Below are 25,901 nucleotides of genomic sequence, written 5' to 3'. Positions count from 1 at the left end.
GGTTTGGCAAGCTAACAAAAGAAGGTTGTGTCGTTCTCCCAATCAAAGTCCACAAGCATCTGGTCAAAACGCTATGAATAACTTCGCTCCACCTAATATATCGCCCGCAAGCAGAAATAAAGCGGTCACTCTCCGTTTCTCAAGGTCCATTCAGTATCAATAGTGAACCAAGCGAAAAGCGTCCTTTTTTGTGTGATTTAACCGGAAATATGTGCCAATATGGAGTTATTACATTCGACACACGTATCTATCAACGTCAAAGTTAAGTAAAAATAGAAACATTCACCTTCAGGTCTCCATTGTCAATGTCTGCTTGTCCAAATCATCACCGCTTGATACATTTACGATATAGTGACGCAAATCCCACTACACTGTGCTAGCGAGTAGCTTTTTGTGCTACACAAACCTTCATTATTTGGATGAGCGCAGTTTGCTAATCTGACAACGCCTGCATTCGCATAATGAATGAAACTCTGATTTTATAAAGATATGTTTGCCTCCTCCCCAAATCATACATACCATATGATGTCAGTAAAACTGTGTACATATCCTGATAGGTCAGGACGATTTTTGCACACCACCATGTGACGACAAGATGCTTTCTCGAAGGAACTGCCTTTTTATTCTTTGCTAAAGCAATAGTTTGGTAACACTGCAGCATAAAATTACAGTCGGAAACCCCCTAAATCTGCCGCTGCCGTCTCATTATAATAATCTTGCCTGTACACGAATCAACTGAACTCTGTTAACAAAAACGTTCACAATTGATGCTTTGGTTATTTTTACGACATGTCTACTTTTCTTACGGCGTTCTATGTTGATTCGTGACGAAATCGATGACGTAAATGATAGGACTGAATGGTATTTATAAAGGTGATTTCAATGCCATAGAATATGCAGTAGCATTTCCGGCAGAAAAGAAAAACTTCACCCATCTGGCTATTGCTGAAATGAGGGAATGAAAAGACGTCCTTCATTTTTAAACAGAACTAAGGAAATATAAATATTGTCTATTGTCTATTTTCATTTTCACTGAGCATTTCTGAACCTTTAAAACTGGCAGCACAATTTTTTATGTCTTATCTGAATCATAGAAGACAAGAGTTATGCTTCATTTCACATTTATTTTAATATTAATGTTAGATCAGCTAAGAGCATCACTTTTCAAAGAAGAGTCTGTCTGTCTGAGATCTCCACTGCTGTTTCCGACACTGCAGGGGACACATTAGATGAAACAGAGGAAGATGTTGGATTGTTTTTTGCTGTTGTGCACAGCTTTACTGTTAATCTTTTGGTGAGATGTTCTATTTCTTTTTTTTCCCGCAAATCTATAATCTAGGTGTTCTTAGTCTTTTGAAACTGTTCATCCTTTCAGCAGATTAAAGGTCATGGGTGAAACCATCTTTCCCTGCATTAACCTCTGAATTCTTTGCTTCCTCTTGGGACAATGACTTTACTGAGGTGTTATTTTCTGTGGCGGGACAAGCTGGATTACATGGTACCGGGTCAGATTTTTTCTGATCAGACGTGCCTGACTTCGCACCTGAAAAACAAAGAAGAGCAAATTTGATTATTTCAGTATGTATATCTCAAGATATTTAATTGTCATCCATCATTTTTATTTAACCACTACACGGTGGTTAATTCTCATAAATACCTTGAGCCGATTGTTGTGCCATTTCACGAGCTCCATCAAGCTGTAAATGCTTCATGACTGATTTAGCCACCAAGTCAGTGAGAGTACAAATCAACTGTTCATGTGCGGGTTTAGTCTGAGGCACACGCTCCTCGGAAACTGGCTTATCTGTGGAGGTCCAGTACCTTGAAGCAGTAAATCTGCCTTTAGGTTCTACCTGTCTCTGAGGAATCTGAGCATCAATAGCTTTGTGTTGTGTAACTTCTCGTTGAATCCTAAGAGGCTGTAATACGGGGCAGGATACGATCTTATTCATTAACTTATTGGCAAATTTTTCCACGTTCACTCGCAGGAGCTCTGCAGAACGATGAGACAGCCGAGGTGTGTGGGGCTGTTGACTGATTACATTTACGGGATCATTTTTACGAGTAACCGTCTCAGAGCCAACGATCAATCTTTCAGCATGTCTGTCACTAAGTGGACCTCCATAAGATTTGACATTTTGTTCGACATTATGGCTCTTGTTTCTAACAGTTGGTGGGACCTCCATAACCTCCTTTTCAACAATTATGTGGCCTTGGCCCTGCTCAGAAAACCTCTTTTGCACACTGGTGTTGGCTAACCTTGGGGAACAAATGGAAGGTTTTTTGCTCTCTTCATGCAAACAACTGTCATGCACATTATCGAACAAGTCATCTGATATGGGAGTGGACACAGTGTCCTCCTCTGGTGTCTCATCATCTTCTCCTGCTGTCCCGTTATCAGTGAGTGTGTGTACAATCTGTCTGAAAGCATTCTCAATTTCAAGGCAGCTCTCAGTTATTTTTGATACTAACTGCTCCTTCGATTTGTATGACGCCCCTTGAGTAAGGAAATTCCTAAGCTTACCCACCACCATTTTCAGAATATCTTCAGAAACATCTTTTATCTTTAACCCAGACAAAGCCTGGTGACTGCTTTCCGTGTTGCCAGACGTTATAGTCCTAACAATGTCACGCAGACTTTCCATAGAGTCCACAGAGAATTTGGCGGTACTGCTTCCAGATGCCTCTGTTAGCATCTCTAATACGCTGGAACTGATGTCTACAGCCACAGAGGAGGCCACAGTATGGCTCTGCAGAGCAGTGACTGAAACACTCTTACACACAGGGACTACTGAACAGCTTTTTCTGGGTAGGAGGGAAGATTTAGGTCTATGGGACTTTGTACTCAACTTCTCCAAGATGTTTCTGATTGGTTCCACTGTGGCCTCCTGTAACTTGAGCTTGAAGTTCTGTAACAGACTGCAAGATTTTGCCAAGGCTCTGTGATCCATTTCTCTGTCCAGGAGATCAGTGACAGACAGCCCTCTCCTTGTCTGTGGATTCTGATTTTCATCGACACAACTACAGTTTAAGTGCTCAAGTGTAGCTTGGATAACCTCGCAAAGCAGGTGGCTATCTTCGTCCCTCTGGGTGGTGAATCCCTCTGGCTGACCACTAACATTTCCCAGCCAGCAATGACGTTTCAGAATCATCTGCAGGAGCCACTTGATCACGGAAAGAGAATGGGGTTTGGTCCTTGATAACAACTTTAGAGAGACTCTCTGGAGGATATCGGAGGAAGATTTATGTAAGGTCAAGGGAGGAGTGACAGCTGTATCTAAATGTCCTTTCGACGATGACAGTTCTGGCCTCCTCTCACACGGCAGCTTGTCCATATTGTTTTCATCCTGTATTTTCTGCATGATAACATTAATGATACTGGTGGCAAAAGGTACCAAGTCACTCTCAGGCAGCTCTTCCCCAACAGGGATTCGGTTTGTTGACTGCGGACAGGCAGACTGACCTCCAACCAGCTTGCATGAAGAGTCAGACTGCTCTCCTGGCCACAAGACGTGGTGTTGTTCACCTCCAGTCACACTGCACAGAGGTTCACTGCTAGGCCTCAATTCCTGAAAAGTGGACATTGGTCCCAATCTACTGGGTAATTCATGTAATGAGGAGATAATCTCATGTCCTTCCTCCTCAAGAGTAACCACCACCTTCTCCAGAATTTCATCCACTATTTCAGACGACACTATAAAGGTCTTTTGCCAGCTCAACAAAGGCATTCTGTTGTATTTTGCAATTCCACTGTTGTCATCACTCTCTTGTGCATCTTCCGTCTGATCTTGCGCTTTATCCTTGCAGACATGTAGGCTCTCACTGATTTCCTTTGCCTCTTCTGTAACCTCTGTCTCAACTTGCTCTGTTGTCAAAATAGTCACTTGGATGGCATCACTTTCATCAAACACTCTCTGATGAATGTAATCTGTCACCTCTTTAGCTTCAGCTTTAAAGGAACCATGAACTTCCTCATTAATGTTGACACTGACATTTGAAACCTCTGTCAGCTTAGCTTCTGTCTTAGGGGACTCTCTCCCATTTACTTGAAGTAGCCTTTCTTCATTTTTATGTTTGACCCCCTCTTTGGCACATATTCCCTCTCCTTTCATGTCCACATATGGCATATTCTCAAAATTAGTCTCTATAGCTTTGTTGTACATTTCAGGCTTATCTGCCAGACACAAAAATCCTTCTCTAAACTCCTCCTGATTCTCATCTTCTTCTTCTTCTTCTTCTTCTTCTTCTTCTTCTTCTGATTCTTGAGTGTCAGTTACTCCACTGATGACCTTCTTGATGGTGGTCTCCACCTTTAGCATGAGGTTAACTGCTGGTTCTCCCTGTGGTATCTTAGTATCTAACCTCTGCCTTTCATCCGGAGCACTCACAAGGGAGGTTCTGGTACGTGTTCCTGTTTGAGCCGCCGTCTTATTTTGAGCCAAGGTGAAATGTGTGTAGGTGTTCACAACTTCAGGCGTTAAGGACAGCGATCTGCCTGTGCTAGATAACTTAGAGCTGCTTGATGCAGACGTGTCACTGTCAGTGGGTAGACTGCTAGACCCACAGAAGGGATTTACCCTTGTGTTTTCAAAGTCTAAAATGGCAGGGATGAGAACTGCACTGACTTCCTGTACCACCGCATCTATGACTCCCCTCAGCAGAACGTGCAGCTCTTCTGGAGTGATCTGTTTATATTTACCAAAACAAAAGAAAAGACAAGAAAAAGAAGGTATCGAAAAGATACCACAGAAATGGCTTGTTAATTTAGCTGTTTCACAACAACAGAGCAACGGAAATACAGTAATAGCTGAAAAACAGAGACATTTATTTGACCAAGACAACCTCAAGACAGGAAACTAATTATGTGCATGCACTCCTACAACTCTTATTTGTTTAGGAAAAAAAAAAAAAAAAACTTACCGCCCCTTTGAAATGCTCTGCTAATAGGTACAGTTCACTGCATGAGCAAAGATATAAAAAGTGGTTTAATATTTGTTTGTTTTAATCAGTCTCTCAATGAAAGAAAAACAAATTTTCAACTTTCCTAAAAAGAAAAAAAAAACAGGTATACAACCATTTTTCTTATGCAACACACAAACAAACTTTACACAACTACAGTATATGCCAACAGAGTTCTTTCCAAAGCGAAAATCATCCATGAAATGAATGAAGTTTGTTCAGGTATACTGTTCTTACAGACTTACAAGTCAGACAGTTGCTGAGTCACTGACTGGGATGAGGTCAGACTGCCACAGGTGGCCATGGCTGAGGCAACAGATTCAGCTAGTGACAAATCATCAGCTGAAATATCAGACAAATGCTTCATCATTTTGAGTATTGAAAAAAAAAATCAATTACATACACAAATGTATTTTGCACCAGTCACTGACTGATTGATTGATTGATTGATTGATTGATTTCTTATAATGGCAATTGTGATGATGATGATGAAGTTTCTGACAGTGTGAATCAAACCCATCTGATGTACTTAAGTTACAGTAAGCATCAGTCTTGCTTCTTGGTAAACGTACACATAGACAGTTTGGGTGCGGAGATGGATCTTGGACTGACTATCTGCTTTGTGATATCTTGGCACAGAGCAGAAAGATTCTGTGGATAAGAACAGCAGCAGCAGCCTTACAGGCACAGTACAGAACTAACAGGAAGCATGAAATGTATCACCTCAATATAATACATGTTTCATCCACGCTTCACTCACTTTTTTTAAACCAGCAAGTAGGTCTTCTTTACTTTCAAAGGTCTTTTTCTCTGGGGATACTCGACCAGTGGACCCAGCAGGGACTGTGAAGGTCATCATAAGGCCAGACGCACAATATTTGTTGCTTAAGAATGTTAAACCACATGTCACTTAAGCAAAACTACCTATACCAATACAAAAAAAAAAAAAAATCAATTACCCTGGTTGTCATCCTGAACAGGGAACAGGCATTCCTTTATCTTCCTGTCATTCTCCTCGGACGCCATCTTGATATTTCCAGCCTTATCCTTCTTCTGTTCTCTTTCTAGCAGCGTCTTTTGTAGCTGTTCTAGTCTCTAGGATGTTTCATTATTATTATTATTATTATTATTATTATTATTATTATTATTATTATTATTATTATACAGCTGAGTCTGATTCTAAGTGGGTTTTTTCTCAAGATCTAACATTTTACCATACAGAGGGACAAAAAGATGCCACTGACAGTCTCTCCCTCACAGAGTTGCTCACAGAATGACAGAGCCAGAAGTACCTTGGTTTCCCGTTCCTGATGGAGGTTTCTCCAGCATTGCTTGAGTCTCATTTCCCTGTGTGCCTCTTTGTTAACCTCCTCCAGAATCTGACGGCTTCTAGCATTCAACATCTTCACAAACAGGAGATGGAGAGTGTTTCAAAGTCAGTTAAATTTGAATTAACTAACTTGAACACCTCTGATTTTACCTGGTAATGTCCCAGTGATTTCTGCTACAGTCAGTCACAGACTATTGTTAGTAGTGTAGAAGTGGTATACATGATTGTATCTAGTTCTGGTTATCTAATTGCTGTTGTCTTACCACTTCAGACCTGCAGGTGGAGCTCTGACAGCGCTCCCTATCACGCATCTTCTTAGTGATGCTCGGTAGCTTCACACGAGAGTTATTCTTCACACTGAGATTAACAGGCAACTTCCACTGTCATTGTCATTATCTATCCGTCCTTCAGACACTGATATACTTTAACATGAATAGATTTAATCTATGTCGTTACCACAGGTGATACACACCTGTGAAAGAACCTCTGTCTTTTCCTCAGTAAAGTTTTCTCACTGTTCAGCATCCAGTCCGTAACATCAGACACAGACAGGTCTGATGGGACCTTGCCCTGGGCCTGAAGAGTGAGGAACTTCCGTGCTAATTCTTCCTGTAACTCAGAAAAATAGGATGAAAAGTAGGGTGTCACGAAACGTATGAACCGAACTCTAGTAAACAGGAGACCAGTTGTGCAGAATGTGAGCTGGACCAACCCACCTGTTCCTCTCTGAACTTACGCACCCAGCCCTGTTCAACCTCCAGGAGGTGGTCTCTGTATCGATTCATCTCTCTCAGAGAGCAAATGACCTACAACAATATCCAAAACTGTTTGTCTGTCCATTCTGATAACTTTTAAGTCTTCTCATTTAGATTTATGAGTGTGTACATGAATCAGGTGCAGTCAGAATGGACCCAGAGATCCATGGAGACATATCTGTCGATTCATGAAAACACAATTCTCACTCTGTTGTCTTTGGTGATGAAGCCACCGTCAATGAGCCTTTGGTGGATGTCTTTGCGGTGGAGATAAGTCCTCAGGTTGGGGTCGTGTAGGCTGCTGTACTCTGAGCTCAGCAAGTACCCATTGGGGTCTGTCAGATCAAAATCACTCTTGGGCTGGTTCAGCTAATACAGTGGATTGGATTGAACAATTAGCAAACATCAATTATAAACATAAGCATTAGCTTATAACAGACCATGTACCAACAGTATGAACAGTATCTAGTGTTACACAGATTCTTTTAAACAGCTGATGTCTGTTGTCTTATTTTTCTTAGCTGCGAGAAGTAAATACAGTGGCCATTTTTACTCTGCAAGGCACCTATAGTGGATATCGCATAGGCCTGAACACGTTGCCAGGCAACGGTTTTTCCATGCTCTGTTTACCGTCTCACAGAGGCGAGTTGTATGGTAGGTACTGGTGACTCCAGGAAAAACGGGAATCTTCCCACGAGTAGAAAGGTCCAAAGGGTGGGCGAGACAATGCGAGCCTCCAGAGGGCCGTTCTTTCTTCGGGAAAGGAGTAGAGATAGAGATCATGTACCATGGCTACAATCCCTGCTGACGGTGTTTAACGATCAGCTTCAGGACGTAAATAATCTGAATGTAAATTACACTTTGTTAAACAGTTAACTTTTTAGTTCAATGAAAAAACACCATTTCATTTCACCGACCTTTTCATCCATACCAAACTGTCAGATTCTCATGACAGTCCAAACAACACAACAGTGTGCCTCGCCGCTGTGTTGATATGTAACGGATTTTTAGAATACCCAATGAACGCTCGCGTTGCTGTCTTGCGTGAGTTTTCTGATGATGCGTAACATCAAAACATGTCTGTATACAACGTAGGCCTACACTATCTGCGCACGCACGACTCATGCGTTAACATTTTGCGAGTATGTAATTAATTATTCCAAACGAGGATGGACGGGGGAAATGAGTGGGGTCCTTTAACGTCGTAAAATATGTATCCAGGACAGTCTGTACTAAAACCATAAAACCGCTAGAGGGTGCCACAGCACTATAAACTATTGAAAAAAGCCGTGTTTGTGAAAACCGTTTCTGCCCAAAACATATAAAATCAATCCAATTCAGACAAGGTTTAAGCATATTAATACAAATACTGCTGATAACCACAGAGGCGTTCGCTCAGGCTTGGTGGTCATGAGGATGAAGGGTATAAATCAATTCCGGGAAGGAGAAAAAATGCTGTACTCAACCAGGTGCTGGCGGAGAGGTGAATATAATTAAGGTGATCAAGACGAAGTGCGTTAAGTCCCAAAACTGGCAGATTATCTGGTTAAACAAATAGAGTTAAACTTATCGTGATGCTCATGTTAATTCGTGTAAAACCACTGACTGTAGGCAAGCACTTCTGTGTATACCGATAGCCCGACATCTGAGTCTTCTCTCTGTTGTCCTGCACAGGTTTGCAACCCATTTAAAATTAGCTATGTTTTGTGGCGAGCATTTTAGGTTTGATTTTTTTTTTCCCTTTGTCAGTGAAATATTAAACAAAATAACATTTATTGCAACAGTGACTACACCAGCCACCACTTTCGAGCATTGTTCATAAAATATTCATGTGAGCTGGTGAATGCCCGTTTTCCCCACAGTGAAATGGTACGGGATCTGGAAGGGGAGGGGGGAGTTTTGAGGAAAGATCGTATGCCTCCGATCTCTGCTTACGAATACATGCAGACGTCTGTCCCCTCAGTCGTAAAATACATGTTGCACAGGACAGGACAAATTTATAAATACTCTGTGCTTCACGCATCACAATGAATAAATCCAGAACAAACGTCTTACGAAGATTTAATGTACATTTATTCTTAACACGTGGAACATATAGTATAAAGATTTCATACTGAATAAATGATATTCATTAAGCCAAAAAAAGGAAAAAAAGAGGAATTTACATCAAGTTTTTAGCTACATCGTCTGAAATACAAATATGCAGAATCCATATCACTGGAAGGAAGGGGGAGGAAGGGGGCGGAGAAAGATGGACCTGTTTCATCGTCAGGATAATCCGTTTGTTCAAAGTGGAGCTCGTTCAGAACAGCAAACATGTTTGTTTTGATATTTCTCCACACCTGCACTGGAGAGGAACTGAAACTTGATTGGGTTTTTTTTTTTTCGGAGGGGGAGGAGCCTGCAAGAGACAGAAGCTGCATGCCCCATTAGACAGAGGGAGGAAGGAAGAGGGGGAGGGAAGGGGTTAAATAATCACATGGCGATGCGCAATGAAGGGATCTCAACTTGAGTGTAACCTTTAATTCTTCAAAGATTAAAAACGGTGAAGAGCGCCAGAAGGTGAAGAGAGAGAGAGAGAGAGAGAGAGAGAGCAAAGAGTGTAATGTACAACATCATTATATACACTGCAGCCTGGACTGCATCTAGAGCTGAAGACCAGTCCTAAGAGGTGATTTTTCATTAAGGGTCAAGTCATACAATCGAGGGACAAAGAGAAGAGGTCGGGGTGTTGTAGGTTTATGATACTTTGGGGGGAAAGCCTTTTCTTTTTTTTCTTCTCTTGACATGAACTAAAATCATTTTTAAAAACTACAGTTTTTTTTGCTGCCAAGCCAGCGTATCTCAGTGTGAAACAGTATCATTACAGTATGTTTACAGTTGTCTTTAAGGTGTACAGTACAGAAAAAAAGTCCTACAATCTACTGCACAGGCCTCCCATTTACAGATGTCTGTTCACAGCCAATAACCTGGTTCCTTTAGGGCTGAGTATATATCATCTAAGTTACAGCAAATTATACCACACAAGTGTCTGTGAGTCAGTTTTAGCCCCCAAACATGAACCAGAAAACTGTACCCACCACCCCCGCCGACCCCAAGGGAGAACCTGGACACATCTATCGCCCAAACTCACTGTAAACGAGACAGCAACTTTGGTTACAGTTTTGTTGTTTTTGATTTTAATTTTTTTTGTTTCTTTTTTTGAATATGTTTTTATTTTCATTACAAAAAAAAGTCCTTCCCAAAGGGCAGCACACTCTCCCAGGCCAAGGTCTGTAATCCTCTAATCCATGTTAGTTTCTCTTTTCTTTTCCATATATCTTAAATCCACGACTACTTCATGAAATCCTTCTTTAGAGAGAAGCAGGGGTAGAAAGATACGACAGTGGAATCTGAGGTGATTTTGCATAAATAAAAAAAAAAAAAAAAAAAAAAGAAAGAGACATACAGTCCATTTTGCTGTTAAGTGGTCTCCACTCTCACGCAGACACACACTCACACACACACACACACACACACAAAAAAAAAAAAAAAAGAAAAGAAAAACGGAGATGGGGCAACAGACTGAGGCAGAGATGCACCCCCACGGCTGTCATGACTGGCCAATCAGAAACAGTACATCACAGATAACATGGGACACCAAAGAGTTCATGAGAGGCGACACAGAGATGTCCAGTAGCCGTGATTCATACAGTGTGAACTCTGAGTGGTTCTCCTCCACTTTGGCGAGAGCGTGCAAGGCACGGGCCGCCCGTCGCATCATGTCCACACTGGTGGGCTCAAAGTGCGCCCCAGGCATGTGTAGTAGGGAGCCTTGGCTCTGTTGGAACTGCGTGGCTGCCAGGCTATCCTCCAGGAAGCCCAGAAGGTTTCCCACGCTGCCCTTCTGCACGGCGATGGCCCTGGCAGCCACGCTGTCGCCTTGCGCCAGGTTGGCGAGCAGCACCACGGCCATCTCCCGGCACACTGGCACCTTGCGCTCGCCAACCAGACGTACCAGAGAGCCGTAGAGCTTCTCGAGCCGGCTGAAGGGCGGCGTGGCCAAAATGAGGTCGACGTTGTTGTCCTGGATGCTGAGCTTGCTGAGGGTTTCGAGGACCAGTCTCTGGGGCGACAGCGCCCCGTTGAGCCCGAGCGTGGGGAAGGGGTCGAGGGCTTCGGCCGAGGGGCAGACGGCCCAGTGCAGCAGGCCGTCGAGCAGGGGCAGGCAGATGCTCTCGGGGTATATGGAGAGGTCCAGCTGGCCGGAGATATTGGCCAAGGTGACTAAGCAGTTCTCGCGAAGCACCTCCAGGCAGTCCCACCACCACTCGTCCCGCTCGCAACTCACACCTTCATCCACCTCCTCTTCCTTTTCGTAGGTGACCGGCGCCTGCTTGCGCTCCGGGTGTCTGTGGTGGAGCAGTACCAGACGACCCAGCAGCAGCAGAAGACCTGGGTGCTTGGACATCTCCAAGTCGTTCCCTGGAATGAAGGAGAGGCTCCGGACGATGTTGGAGACGCATATGCAGCGGCGGGACAACGAGTCCTGCCAGTCCGACAGGGTGCACAGAGGGGTCTCGTCTTTGCTGTGCGGCTCGTCTTCCAAGATCTTGATGTTGCGGCCGCTCTGTTGCGAGGGTCCGATTCCGAACAAAAACTTGCTGTTTTCCTTTTCGCTTTCTGTTGTCCCCCTCACCACCTCTTCCGTGACAGATCCCGGCCGGGCTGACAGGACGTCGTCAATGGTAGCCGTTATACTTGTAGACGTCGTGGAGCTCTTCTCTTCAGACGTCGGTTGTAAAGTGGAAGGCTGAGCTTGTTTCTCTTCGCTTGTCTGGGCCTTCTCCGATTCGTTATTCACAGGCTCTGTTGTCACGGGAACCTTTTTCCGGGGCTCAAGAGAAACTGGCACCCGTTTCCGTGCCGTCAGCAGGTCCATCTTGCTTTCGAAGTGGGTTTGTATGTGCTCAGTGGTGTCACCACCACCAACGCTCCAGTGAATCAGGCCGCTGTCAAAAGCCTGTCGTCGCCCCAGTTTGCTGGAGCGGCCGATGACAAACAGATCTTTCTTCCGCACCACCTTGATGGGGAGCTTGTCAAACTTGCTGGCCTGCTTGGGCTTCTCTTGTTGGGCACTGGAGTCTTGCAACGGGGTGCCTGAGCTGGGCTCTTTAGTTTCCCCTTCTTTCTTCTCCTCTTCGCTGGACCTCTCGCCAGATTTCTGGCCTGGCGTTGGCTCATCCTTTTCCTGTTTGACCTGGACCTGCGACGATGAATCCGTGCTCTTATCGCCCTTGTCACCCTCCTCCTCTTCGTCATCTTCATCACCATCCTCCATCTGTTCCACTTCTGGCCCATCCTCATCAGAAATCTCAGGGTCTACAGCATCTGGATCGATCAGTGTGCGCTGGCCGGGATCTCCGACCTCATATTCTTTCAAGATGCCGAAGATCTCGATGAGGCAGCGACGGAAGTACTCTACTACCAGTTCTAGGAAGCCGGGAAGCTGTGAAAGGACAGGGAACGTGTGTCAGGACTCAGTTTCAACCACTGCTCTGGTAACTTTTTTTTTTTTTTTCTTACCTGATCTAGCATTGGTGTTAAAAGCACAAAGGAATTACCAGACCAGACAATTTTCTGAGAAATACTACATCAAAACTGTCTTACCTGGCAGAGGTTAAAGGTCGAAATGCTGCTGTCATCATAAAGAAGGATATTAATGGTGTCCAAGGCCCAAGTGCTTTCTGCTAACAAGCCTGATTTGAGGGACATCATGACCCTCCATGCCTCTGGTGTTCCTATGAAAATTGAATTTTTTTTTTAGAAGCGCTATGCATTTATGAACACAATCAAGCGAAGACTTATTTAAAGATGACTAAGGAGAAAAAAAAGAAAAAAAAAACGATTTCCTACCAATATCTTTCGTGGTGAGTCGACGACGAGGCTTCAGAACAGGCTGAGAGGCTTCCACTGAGCCTGGTGGGAAGGCTACATCCCGTCGGATCATGGGAGGCTGCACAGTCGGCTGGGTGATATGCGAGGCCGGGACTGGAGGTCCCGCCTTTTGGATTTTCATGCCTGGGTGCATGTAAGGGGGCTTGCTGGGTGATGTCCTGTTCTCCCTGGTCGCTGGGCTGGAGACTTGTGGAATGTGGTTCTGCGAGGGCTGGTAGTTGGAGGTCGAAAGAGGTCTGGGCGGACCGGTACCCCCGGGCCCGTACTGGGGCTGCCGTGGGGTCATGTGACTCGGCCACGGGCCCTCATGGTTCATACGCTGGTCGGAAGGCATCATATCCTCGGAGCGGTTCATGGCGTGGTAGCCGGGGCCCTGCGGCGGTACGCCAGGGGGGCCCTGTCGGTTGGCAAAGTTGGGGTAGTTCATCTCATTGCGGCCCTGCCACATGGGGCCCTGGGGTCCGTCGGGGACAGATGGCATGGGGCTGCCCAGCATCTGAGAGGGCATGGAGGACTGAGCGTTGGGTCCTCCAGCGCTTGGCCCTCGATCCCGTCCGAAGCCGAAGGGAAACTGGTTCTGAGGGCCGGGCGGGCGTCTGTCTGAGCCAGGGTAAGCGTTGTACTGATTGTACATGTCCTGTTGGGCTTGGGGTCCAGCTGTGGGTAAGGGTCCTTGCTGCTGTCCGCTGTACGGGACACTGTACATCTCTCCCTCGTGACGCTTCGCTGGAGGGCCATAGGTGCCGTCCACTGGCCGCTTCTGTGGGTAAGTCTGCAGGATTATATTACGCAATATTAATTCATCAGACATCATCATTACACTCACAGCATTTAATACAGCAAGAATGAAGAAAACAAGTAGGTTTCAGAAACACATTATGGCCATTTTACCTGACTATAATAAGAATGGAGGGGAAAAAAAAAACAAAAAAAAACAGTTGCTCAATATGCAGTACTGACCGGTTGCTGTTGTGGATACATTCCTGGCTGCTGATTGGGGTAAGGTCCACCAGGGGGAGCACCTTGGCCAGGGTACTGATTACCATAGGAATCATGCCTATCAAACAAGAAAAGGGGGAAAAATAACAATAAAACACATATGAGGAGCCCCGCTGAAGTTAATAAAACAAGTGTGTAAAACATTCATGAAATCTTTTCAAAGGCAGGAAAGAAAAAAGTCTCTGGCAAAGTACATGAATTTATTTTTAAGGGAGCAGACAGAGTCTGTCACCAGCGCCGGTTTTACAAGACGTTTTAAACTTTGGATCTGCTACTGGTGCTGGTACCGACCTCTGCTGCTGTGGGGGCCGGTTAGGTGAGTACATCCCCGTGTCGGCGCTGGAAGGCATCAGGTTAGGCTGTGGAGCCCCTGGACCCATACTGCCGTCTGGGCCCATACCTGGCTCCTGTCTGTGAGGGAAAACACCAAGGAACCATCAGTATAAAAACCAATAAAAGCAATAAAACCAAGTGCTGGGGCTAGGAAACGTGGTGAAACTGTTCACTGAGGGCTCAGACATATGAAACAAGTACCAGTGGGGCAGGGAAAGATTGTTTATTTCATCCACTAACAATAAAAAAAAAAAAAAAAACTTAATAGAAATATAAGGAGTGTATAGTCATAAGTAAAAAAGGAAAAGACCAAGGCTGACAGCGTCACCTTCTGTCGTATCCTGGTCCGTAAGGGTACTGCTGCCTCTGGCCCATCTGCATGTTGCCCATTGGCCCAGAAGGACCACGGTTATATTGTTCGCCCATACCACTGTTAGGACCTTGTCCTGGAGTCATGAACTGCTCCCCTGCTGAACACATACAAACAAGGCAATTCTTTAACTTTTGTTCTTTGCATCATTTAGCCCTATGGTCCATCAATGACACAAACATGTGATCGTGAATGGTCCCGGTAGCGCGTGTTTACATGTGTGTCTAGAATGTTTGCTTCTTCATGCTCCACTGACGATGGAACAATCACTTCCGACAATTGCTCTTACTCTGAGTTACAAGCAAAGAGGCTATGTTTATTCATTCATTCATTTATTTTCTGAACCGCTTATCCTAATTAGGGTCGCAGGGGGTGCTGGAGCCTATCCCAGCGCTCACTGGGCAAAAGGCGGGGAAACACCCTGGACAGGTCGCCACTCCACCACAGGGCTATGTTTATGTTCCAGTACAATATTGCATGAATTGTAACATAATTTTCTTACTGACATTACTACCAAACCCGTCATCATATGCATACTTTCAGATTCCCTCCACTGATTCTGTTAATCGAACCAAAATTCACATCGTTTGCGTGACAGAAAAACTTAGCGCTGTGCTCTAATCGCGTAGCCAAGATAATTTAACATTATCCTGTTTAATTCTTGCCGGCTTTATTATGTTATTAGATCTTTCTCCCAAAGGCACAATAACATAGAAAGACTGACAAAATAAAGACCAACTTGTATTTGTTAAATTTGTGCCCTGGGCTCTTACACTTGACAAATTGGGCCGAGCACTCACTACAGAGAGCGGCGTAGCTGGAGGGCATGAACGCTGTCCTTCTCTTTAACAAGTGACAATAACCGGAGGGTTGCACCACAGAGCATCTTAAATTTTTAGTAGTAATCCTGTGTTTATCGTGGATGGATGCGGTAGTCACTTAACAGAAGTAAGACTACATTGTCAAACAATTGGGACGAACACCATCACAGGGAGAAGTTCAAGATTGTCCTTTTTCTTTTTTTTTTCTTTTTTTTTAACAGCGATAGAAACACTTATCGAGCACAAGTCGTGTAAATGATGTCACTGGATGCTAATGAAATGTCCACAGAGACACACGACGCAAAGACGTCACATGTTAGCTATGTTTTCAAATATAACTTCTGTGATTAAACAGCCTTCTCTCTCACCTTTCCTCATTCCACCAAACAGGTCCTTGTTAGGCTCATAGGGACCCATTCGTCCCATCATCTCTGGTCCACCCATCCCAGGCTGATAGCCTGAGTTAGGGGTCATGGAGTTCCGCCTGGCAAAGGCAGGGTCACTGCCATCAGCGAAGGGGTCCTGTAGATTAACGCTGCTCCTGGGGGGAAAAAAAAAAAAAAAAAAAAGGGTAATGAGATCAGGCTCATTTAACCAATCAAATGAACCCTTTGGGTGTGGCTCACAAATCTGTGTCTTTGCATGGCTTTTATTTATTTATTTATTTATTTTTAAACATATTCCCACGCAAATCAGAAAACATTCTAAGCCTCAGTTCCCAGATTTGGGGGTTAGACATTACGTTTCTTGATAGATATACAAAAGGTGCAGGCTCTGGACCCACCAAATACAAAGATCAATCTGCAGCAGACCAGAGCAGACCGCCGACTCACCTGACACCAGGCATTGGGGGCATCTGGCTATGAGGAGTGGAAGCAGGGGTGGGGGGCTTCAAGTCTCCCCCTTCTGCCATGGAGCTGGTAGTCGACTGGGGCGTCTGAGGGCCCTGCAAAGATCCCGACCCAGCTGAGGGGGAGATAAAAAGAAAAGAAAAACCTCAGGTCAGTCGGACCGGAATCGGGCTTTCCCACGCATACAAAGCTGCATGAAGCGTGTAGCCTTTTATTCAGTTTTCTGCCAAGAAACTCATTGTGACTGATGTCAAGGACAGGTCCTGAAGAGTTCAAATACACCAGCGCCGCTTTGAAATTTAAAGCACGTCATCGGAGGATAAGCCAAGAATTACCAGATGTAGGACTTCAGTTGCAGACTCAACTGAGATCAATTTTAGACACCGTGAGTCTAAGCATTTCACTCTTTGAAGGAACAAATAAAGTTTTTTTTTTCCTAGCTGCCTGATGTGGCAAAAACCTACAGAAGTCCGAGCAGGCGTTCACATATTCAAGCGCAGCGTGATGAAATACATTAGGCGGTACGCTTTCGGAATACGTCAACCCCTACATAACCACTTGAACGTAACTCGGCTGACGGTAATGCCTGACAACATTCTGCTTTTGGCGGCCCTTAATCCCATTTGAAGAACCCCCCCCCCCACGCCCCACCCCCCCCAGGCCCGATGGGGAAGTGCACAGCCAGAGGCACGTTGGCTTTCAGCACAGAAAGCCCCATCCTTTAGTTGTGCCCAGCATGCCAAGCCCTCCCACAGCCTGCTACAGAGTCACCAGCAAACACGCTCTGGAGTTGTCAGATTACTACATCCAACATGGTTTAGTTGACAGAGAGAGAGAGAGAGAGAGAGAGAAGGTGATACATAAGGAAGGAGAGATATGGGAGAGGACATGTCCATGTGCAGGTGTCAAATGTCAAAATATTGTAATGAAGCACAAAGTGTGTGTGTGTGTGTGTGTGTGTGTACAAACAGAGAGCAAGTGCATGCCACATGTTACCGCTTGTCCACAGCCCAGCTGAGAACGTCGCGCTATTGGCACGCTGGTCTGATGAGTCATGCCTCCATTCATTAACTTGTGTGTGTACACACACACACGCGCACGCACACACAGAGAGAGGGGTCACTGCCAGGTCAGACTTATTCACGTCTCTCGTTTTACACACATAGAAATTCACACTCCGGAACACACGCCACTGCTCCCTCTCCTTACCTCCCCCTCCCTCCCCCTTTTCCTATGAACAGGGATTTCCCCTCCAACAGAGATGTAAAAAGGAGGTGGGAGAGAACGGGTCGGGGGGGAGACAACAGGAAAAAAAAAAAACACACACACACACAGAATGGAAACAGCAAAGGAGGAAAAAAAAAAAAAAAAAGTCTTTGACTTCATACACACACAACCCGACGCACAACCCCTCACTCCCCCCCCAACCCCGCCCCCCCCCCCTTTTTTTTTTCCATTCATCATTTTCTGGCTCAGTACAAACCTCCAGGGGTTTTTTTTTTTTTGCTTCTACAGCTCTGGGCCAGCAGAGAAACAGTCTGCACGGTGAGGGTGTCTGCCCGAGAATCCCTGACCCACTGCCAGCAGACACGCTCTACATCACTGAGGATTCCCTACTCTCTACTAAACCCTCCACCCTCCGCTCCCTGGCATCACGCACGCACACCCCTAATTATGAGAGAATTATAACAGGCTTGGCTAGATACTGGTACACGCTAGCACAGCAAAGAGAGGCTTAAGGCTGCGTACGAAACACTGGTAGACCAGGCAGCGCCAACTCGGCGAGAACACGCCTCCAAAAATAAACCAATTCCTCAAAACAGTAGCCAGCGGTTATATTTCACCCAAAGATCTTTTTTTTTTTTTTTTTTTTTCCCCCCCGTAAATAGACCACTTCCGTTAACGTGCTGTGAAAAGTAGAAAAGTCCTACGCGTTTTTTTTCACAGTCGTACTGGGTTTCGCAGATTTATAAATACATGCCAAAGCAGCCTAAGCACACACTGATGCACAAGTACAGGAAACCAATGCAACCCATGTGAGAATGGAAAGCCATGAGAGTGCGGTTGGGGTGGTTTGTAGCACCATTAACGACCACAAATACAATTGCTCTGACAAGCAATGAAACTTAAAACACACACGCGCACACACACACACACACACACACACACACACACACCCCCCATAGCACAAGTCTCATTAACAGCTACATCACAACAAGTCCATCCAGGTGATTTACAGAGGAAGGGTGACTAACAGGAAATGACATACGACCCATAAAGATTATATTTTACATCAGAATTAATGCAGGTCAATAAAACAGCACTGGTTTATAGGTAATATTATATGGGGCACAGGCACCGTGGGTGTAAAAATGGCACAAATTGCACGTTAACCATGTGAGGCATTAGAAACTCTTGTCTGCCCCATTTTCTCCACATTAGGCTATAGCAAAATAGTTTTAACAGGCAGCCAATCACGCATTTCAAAGACACACACACAAAAAATGAATTTTCTGTTATAAACACATAAACAAATCCCTAAGGCATGTCTAGCTTGAGAGGCTTGCTTAATTTTTTTTTTTTTTTTTTTTCAAAAAAAACCTTCACTTACAACAAAACAGCAGAAGCAAAGGAAAAAAAAAAAAAAACCTCCTCTAATCACAGATGACAGATAAAATTCAACTCGACACAAAGACCTGATCTGCGAGCGACGGACGAATGCGCTCGCTGACACACATTTTTCCACGTCAAAAAGACACAGACCAACAACCATCCCCCGTCTTCACTGAGAGCATTAAAAAAAAAAAAAAAAGAAAAGAAAGAGGGTCCTGTCCGTCACGCCCCCGTTTAGAAAACAGGTGTTTGTCCTCGCCCCGCACCCCCCCCCCCCTTTTTTTTTTAAACTGGGAATTTGACCTGGGCGTGTGTGTACTAACCTGGGGAAGGAGGCTGTATCTTGGGTTGGTTCTTTTTGGGGTCAGTAGTGAAAATGTCGGGCGGCGGGTCCTCCCCACGTTCTATCTTGCACTCGAAGGCGTAGAGACACTGGATGTACTGTTTCTTCAGAGAGCTGGCTGCGCTGCTGGATGTTCCCACGTTCAGGTTCGTGGCCAGTTCTCTCCACTTCTTATTCTTATTCACCTGACGGACGGAGACCAGAGAGGAGTTACTACCTTCTTAACATGGATTGGGGGGGGGGGGGGCTGTCAGATTTTGAGCGGATATCTCGCTGAAGCGAATAGGTGAAATCTTTTGACGGAACGCAGCTTTCCTCACAACCGATCCTTCTCTTAGGGTTTATGTGACGCTCTTACAGCCAAAGGCGTTTTTCAAAAAAGACGTACTTTTAGTAAAGCTCGGCGGTTTGGGCGACTAAAAACTCTATGCTTTGCGTAAATTCAACGCGCATCTATGTGCTGCCTTAAATGACTTAAGTTTCAGACAGAAAAAAAAAAAAAATTAATAACCTGAACTATTCTTATCACCACCTCAACAGACGTGTACAAAACGTTCACAGATTATGAAAAACAAACAGCTTTCCATGAACCGGTCTCTGACCTGCGTGAGCCCGCCGATTTCTTTGACGGACACGTAGAGGCGGAAGAGGTCGAGGGGTTTGCGACCCACGGCGGGCAGGTTGTTCATGCCCATGGCTTTCTCCTCGGCGAAGGCCAGATAACGGTCCACCCACATCTTTCTCTCCGGCTCCGGACCCAGCTCGTAAAGACGAGTGATCTTCTCGTTAGTCGTGGTGGAAGAACTCGACTTCTTTTAAACGTTGACCGGAGACAGAGGCAACGTAACGGGGGAGAAAAAAGAAAAACGAAATTGGTAAAAAAAATTAAAGAGACTATTTGAGAAGAATGTGGAATGTCTGATTTTTTTTTTTTTGAAGAGGTCAAAGTGAAGTATTGCTCTGGCAAATACTAACAAGTGTCTGTACTTCTGAACTGTGAGGCAGTGTTGCCAAGAAACATTCATTTATTACGAATTTCTATGCATCTGCCAGCAACAGAATTCAGTGTGGTACTCAGGTTATAATATAGGTTACACCCCAAAACTCACTAGATCATTTAAACTATATATACAAAGTTCTCACCTTTTTCGATTCCGTCTTAGGGGTCCCATCGACCTTGTTATTCATCTTCTGAGCTTGGTTCAGCTTTACGTCCATACCAAACTCAGGACTGGGGGCCATGCCTGAGAGAGAGAGAGAGAGAGAGAGAGAGAGAGAAGGGGAAAGAGAGAAACAATGTTAAAAAAGAGACCGAGAAAGAGACAGGATGACAGGATGACAGAGACTAACTGCCTGTTGCCTTGCTGAAGACAGCCATCCAAAGGCACTGTAGCCCAGATATGACTGTGCTTATGAATCAGTCACAGGTTAGCAGCAGCCCAACTGGCTGTAACTCACCAGGTGTGTTGTTGGCCATATTGGCACCCATGGGGTAGGGCCCTGCTTGGTTCATCATTCCCTGCATGCTGTTCATGGGGGTGGGGTACGGCCCAGCCCCCATCATGCCCTGGGACATGTTGGGATACCCAGGTGGCCTAAAAACATTACAAAAAAACAACAACAACATTACATAACAACTACACCAATTAAACTTAACGAGATACCACATTCCATTCTCTCTCTTCAAACTTCGCTCATTCTTACTCTGCTTCATGCCACGGGACGACGAGAAACTGGTCTTTTTCTCTCTCTCACTCTCTCTCTCTCTCTCTCTCCTGCGTGTCTCGTTTGCTCTCTCAGCATGCCATTCTGTCTGGAGCAGCTGGATCTCACACTACCTGAGGAACCTGTCATGTCTGCGCAAGTGTCTACCTGACACACTGAACTGCTTTCTTCCCCCAGTTCCCTCGAGGTCTGGTCTACCTCCTACCTACTGTAAAATTACTCAGGTTAATATCAGCACGTCAGATGGGGCAACAGAGCTTCAGGCAAAGTCAGATGACTCATACGAGTCAGTGTGACAGGGTCCAGATACAGCCGCTGTCGTGAATTTTTGTCTACGCTGTTTTGACACCGGTGTTCATAAACCTGACATCAGCCTAGGACTTTAAAATGAGTGGTGGCCGACCTGCGGGCAGCCAAAACCTCCGCTATGAGGCCGACAGACATCTGACAAAATACTGAAAAAAAAAAAAAAAAAGAAACATGGGCTATATGTTTTTAAAACGAATTATTGACTTGAGTCCTGCATTATATTATTTAACTCCTGCTAGCTTCTTTTGCAGCCTATTTAAAACTACTTCAAATATAGCTTGTTAGTAAATACAGGTGGGCTACACCTCTCTCCCGCGTGTCCCGTCGTGTCCCTGTCTTCAGCGAGCGGACGAGGACGTCAGACGGCTTACCTGTGTATAGAGTTGGTCGGCCCGTGATGCATTCCCGCAGAGGCTGCATCCTGAGGCTTCCTGTTCATGCCAGGCGGCGGGCACATCCCAGGACGCGACCTGCGGCGGCATCCCGCTCATGTTAGGGCCCATGCCGGGGCCGTAAGGCCGCGCTCCCATTTGCCCAGGACCCATACGCCCGGGGGGCATGCCCCCATACGGCCCCCCGCCTCCCTGCACTGCCATAGGGTTCATGGACCCACCCATTCCTGGACCAGGGTAGTTGGCATTAGGCATGTTACTATAGCCAGTCTGCCTTGGGTATCCTGTAAAAGTCGAAAGAGAAAGAGAAGAGAGAGAGAGAGAGAGAGAGAGAGAGAGAGGGAGAGAGAGGGAGGGACAGGGAGAGAGGGGGAGGAACGGAGAGAGAGAGAGAGAGAGAGAAGGAGAGGGAGAGAGGTGAGCGAACGTAACGTCAACTTTCTTTTTTCGCTACACCTTGTCCAATCAAAGCAGTGAAGAAAAGCTCCTCTCTCGGCACCAATTACACAGAAGCTGTTTCAGAGCATTCTTCCGAGAAAAAAGGTGCTTGCTGAGACACACAAGTCGTCGCCGCTGTGGTCGACACCGCAGTCAACTCAAACTCAGCAGGACTGCAGAGCTTCACGCTGTGTTAGCCTCGTCGCTAAAACGCTAAATATAGCAGAGCGTTAGCTGGGCTCCGGCTGGCTATTCAGATGTAGGTTGGAGAGCGCTTTCATCTAAGCTGTTCTTAAAGCCCGTGAAAAAGACCTCTTAGGGGGAAGACAATTTTTTTCTTTCTTTTTTTTTTTTTTTTAGCTCTGCACATTAAAGACTTCAAAAGCTCGCACTCAGGCTGGAGAAACAGTAGCCATAGTCAAAGATCAGTCGAGAGGGTTTTTTTTTTTTTTTTAATGATAAAAATCCAGAGAATTCACTGTATCACAGAGAGAGTGACACAGTAGGTTTGTAAAGGCAGACTGCTCATAGTAATAGTCCGCGTTTTTGTGAAGCCACCTGTGTTCTACGATCACAGCTTATCTGAGGAGGCTACTGCTCAATAAGCTACAGGTTAGCAGAAGGGCTTATCTGCCGTTCTGGGCTGATCTGTTCCCACCTGAGGCACTCTGTGTTCCAGTTTACAATTGGCACCCCCCACACAGGCACACACACACACACACACACACACACACATTTACCTTGAGGGCCAAACTGCCCTCCCTGTGGCCCATAGTTGCCCATTGAGTTGTTCTGAGGGTACGGTCCCATCCCAGCATGCATCTGGCTTCCCGATGACTGGCGTGGGGATAAGGCAGAGCCAGGCTGGGGGGACCCGTACGGAGCCATCTGAGGATTGCGCATGTACACTGCATAAGGGCAGAGAGATCAGTTAGTGCCGCTTTAACATTAAAGAACTTACAGTGACACCAATACAGCGCCCCTTTCACATGAACTGAACTGAGCATTAAGAGGAGAGGATCGGATCGGTCCGGGAACGGAGTGAGGTTAGAGACCAAACTGAGACAAAGAGATAAAGAAATAAGTAGGGGAAAAAGACTGGGTACGCGAGAGAAAAAAAAGGTAAAACACATGCTAAAAGTGGAAAGAAAACGTAGTAATGACGGTAAAAACAAACGAGTATGCGGGAAGAGAAGAAGAGAGGGCAAAAAAAAAAAAGAACCAAACCAAAAGACAGTGACATTGGCTTCGACACACATCAGGTTTGTCTTAACCAGCGTGTAAGAGGCCTCACCTCTGTCCTGGCCCATACCGGACTGGTTCATGGAAGAGTGTAGAATTCCGTCTGATTGGACACTTGACGGCCTGGGGGGCATCTGGTTCCCTGAAAGACATCAGAACACCCAATTCAGCAAAGATGTTGAGCATCATACTAATGAAACCGATACTTTGGGGTGACATAAAACTTTATTTTGACTGTCAAAAGGGAATTTACGCTGGCTTTGTGTAATGTTCATCTTAATTAACATATGAGAAAAAAAATTTGCAAACACACCAACATGTCCCAAATTAACAGCACAGCCAATGGCGTTTTGAGGTTAATGTCAAAACCGACTGCAGATGCTTTGCTTTGAGACTCACAACATTTGAAAATCAGGTCCAACCCAGGCCCAACCCAGACACAGCAGTAAACCAACACCTGACCTATATCAAGCCAACTCTCATACAAACCATACTGAACTGAGATGACCAAACCTACCCGGCACCGCTGCGGGAGACAGAGGTCCAGACCGGGAGGGGGTGGCGCTAGCAGGGGAGCCTACAGGGGAAGGGGAGGGTCCCCGAATGCCAGGCAGATGTGGGGAGGTGTGGGGGGAGAACGGTGACTGTGCAGGGTTACTCTGCTCCCCCTGACTGCTGGAGACACCAGAGGTACTGACCCCTGGGCTCAGTGCACCCTCTGTACCCGTAGGCAGATCATCGATAGACCCTGACAGATCCTACGGAGAGAGCGAGAGAGAGAGAGACAGAGAGGGAAGAAAAAAAAAACAGATTATTAACAAATCGTTCATCATCACAGCAGAAGGATATGAAATATTGACAGTTTCTACTGATTAAATAAATAAATAAATAAACTTAAAAAAAAAAAAAAAAAAAGAAAAAAAAACAGCTTCCGCAGTTTGTTGGCTTTTAAAAGATAACAGCGTTCAGTTTAACAAATCAGCAAGCAGGTCATCGATCAGACATGTCCTGCATTTATCAAAGTGGTGAGAATTATTACTTGGCCAAGCACCAACATCGTTTTCTTTTAAAAAATAAATAAATAAATAAACAAACTGTAAGTAAATAAGTGAGAGGCCTTGGCAGCAGGAGTAAATACAGTGAAATGAAATCAGCTGTGAAACCCATATGGTGATGAGCTGATAAAAATCAGGCCGGTCATAATCGGCGCTGCCTCCCATTAGCGGAGTGGGAATAGAAAGTGGAAATGTTTACACACACTAACTATCCTCACGTGGGGCCCATGTGCTCTGTGGAATTTGTGAGCTCCTCTGCCAGTCAGATCAGAGAGAGAGAGAAAAAAAAAAAGTGGAAGGGAGGAGGCGAGAAGGAGGAGGAGGTGGAGGAGGAGGGGAAAGGGAAAAAAAAAACAAAAAAAAAAAAAAAACACACACACACACTGACTGGACGTTGGCCAAGTATTCCCATAGAAATCTCACACTCGCAGGCTGGCTGCAGCCCCGAAGCCGGCGGTTTTGCACTTGAAACGGCGCCCGATGCTATTTTTGGGACGTGACCTGACGGAGGAACCCCAGAGGGAGCGACAGGAGGAGGACGCTGATTCAGGCTCCCGCTCACACTCACATTCTGCCAGCCCGGTGAGAGAGAGGGAGTGAGTGAGAGGGAGTGTGTGTGTGTGTGTGTGTGTGTGTGTTTATGTTTATGGCACATGAGATGTGTGTCAAGGAGAGTATGTTTGTACGCCCAAAGAGCATGCGCGTGACTCTGAAGAGTGTGTGGCCTTAGGGGAAGGGGCGCGCGCGCGCGTGTGTGTGTGTGTGATACACAAGAGAGAAGGAAGCAAAGGATTCATTGATGAAAAGAGCCAGGAAAAGTGTGTGTGTGTGTGTGTGTGTGTGTGTGTGACGACTTCCAAAGCAGTTTGTGTGAGCCTGAGAAGTCATGTGACAGCAGATTTTGGGTGTCTGAGTAGTGCTCCAAAAATGACAGTGCTGCGCCTCCTACCTGAACGACAATAGGGTGACTAAGCACATTACCATCTCACCACCTAAAAGAGGGGCCCCGTCTGGACTGGAGAATACAATGGCACGCATAACAGCACCGTGGTCCCCTGACCATTCCTAACACACACACACACACAATCATACGACCGGTCATCTGACTGAAGGCCGGACAGACGCGCTGAACGTCTGAAAAGAGTTAACCCTACAGGCTTCATGACACAACAGCCTCTCACGACTGTCTGACCCCCACGACCTGTCGGGACAGAGTTCACAGGGGTCAGGTTTCAGGGCCGTAAACACATAGAGGGGTCAGAGGGAATGTGCAGTCATGAGACCGGGACAAAAGATAGCATGGAGAACACAGGGGGCAAAAAAAAAAAATCCCATCCCAATTCCCATGGACAGATGCCACGCTCTGCACTGTAAAGTCTGCAGAGCTGTTCAACATTGTTGCATCACAATAACTGACAGATTAGCCTTT

General features: G+C 45.6%; 1 protein-coding gene across 1 annotated transcript in view; it reads right to left on the bottom strand.

Moving 5' to 3' along the window:
* Nucleotides 1–10,618: 10,618 nt before the first annotated feature.
* arid1ab (AT-rich interactive domain 1Ab) overlaps nt 10,619–25,901 on the bottom strand; it is a 43,515-nt gene continuing 28,232 nt past the window's right edge. Inside the window, 17 exon segments of the mRNA XM_030788914.1 lie at nt 10,619–12,532; nt 12,694–12,824; nt 12,940–13,753; nt 13,942–14,038; nt 14,272–14,391; nt 14,642–14,783; nt 15,873–16,045; nt 16,338–16,470; nt 19,292–19,496; nt 19,914–20,123; nt 20,455–20,555; nt 20,770–20,906; nt 21,717–21,805; nt 21,807–22,021; nt 22,916–23,083; nt 23,470–23,559; nt 23,935–24,175. Of these exon segments, the coding sequence (XP_030644774.1) occupies nt 10,637–12,532; nt 12,694–12,824; nt 12,940–13,753; nt 13,942–14,038; nt 14,272–14,391; nt 14,642–14,783; nt 15,873–16,045; nt 16,338–16,470; nt 19,292–19,496; nt 19,914–20,123; nt 20,455–20,555; nt 20,770–20,906; nt 21,717–21,805; nt 21,807–22,021; nt 22,916–23,083; nt 23,470–23,559; nt 23,935–24,175 (4,962 nt within the window). The 3' untranslated portion in view covers nt 10,619–10,636.

This window comes from Chanos chanos, chromosome 12 (assembly GCF_902362185.1).
Source record: "Chanos chanos chromosome 12, fChaCha1.1, whole genome shotgun sequence".
NCBI classification, from domain to species: Eukaryota; Metazoa; Chordata; class Actinopteri; order Gonorynchiformes; family Chanidae; genus Chanos; species Chanos chanos.
Note: the sequence above shows the minus strand (reverse complement) of the source record. Positions and strands in the feature narration are given on the sequence as shown.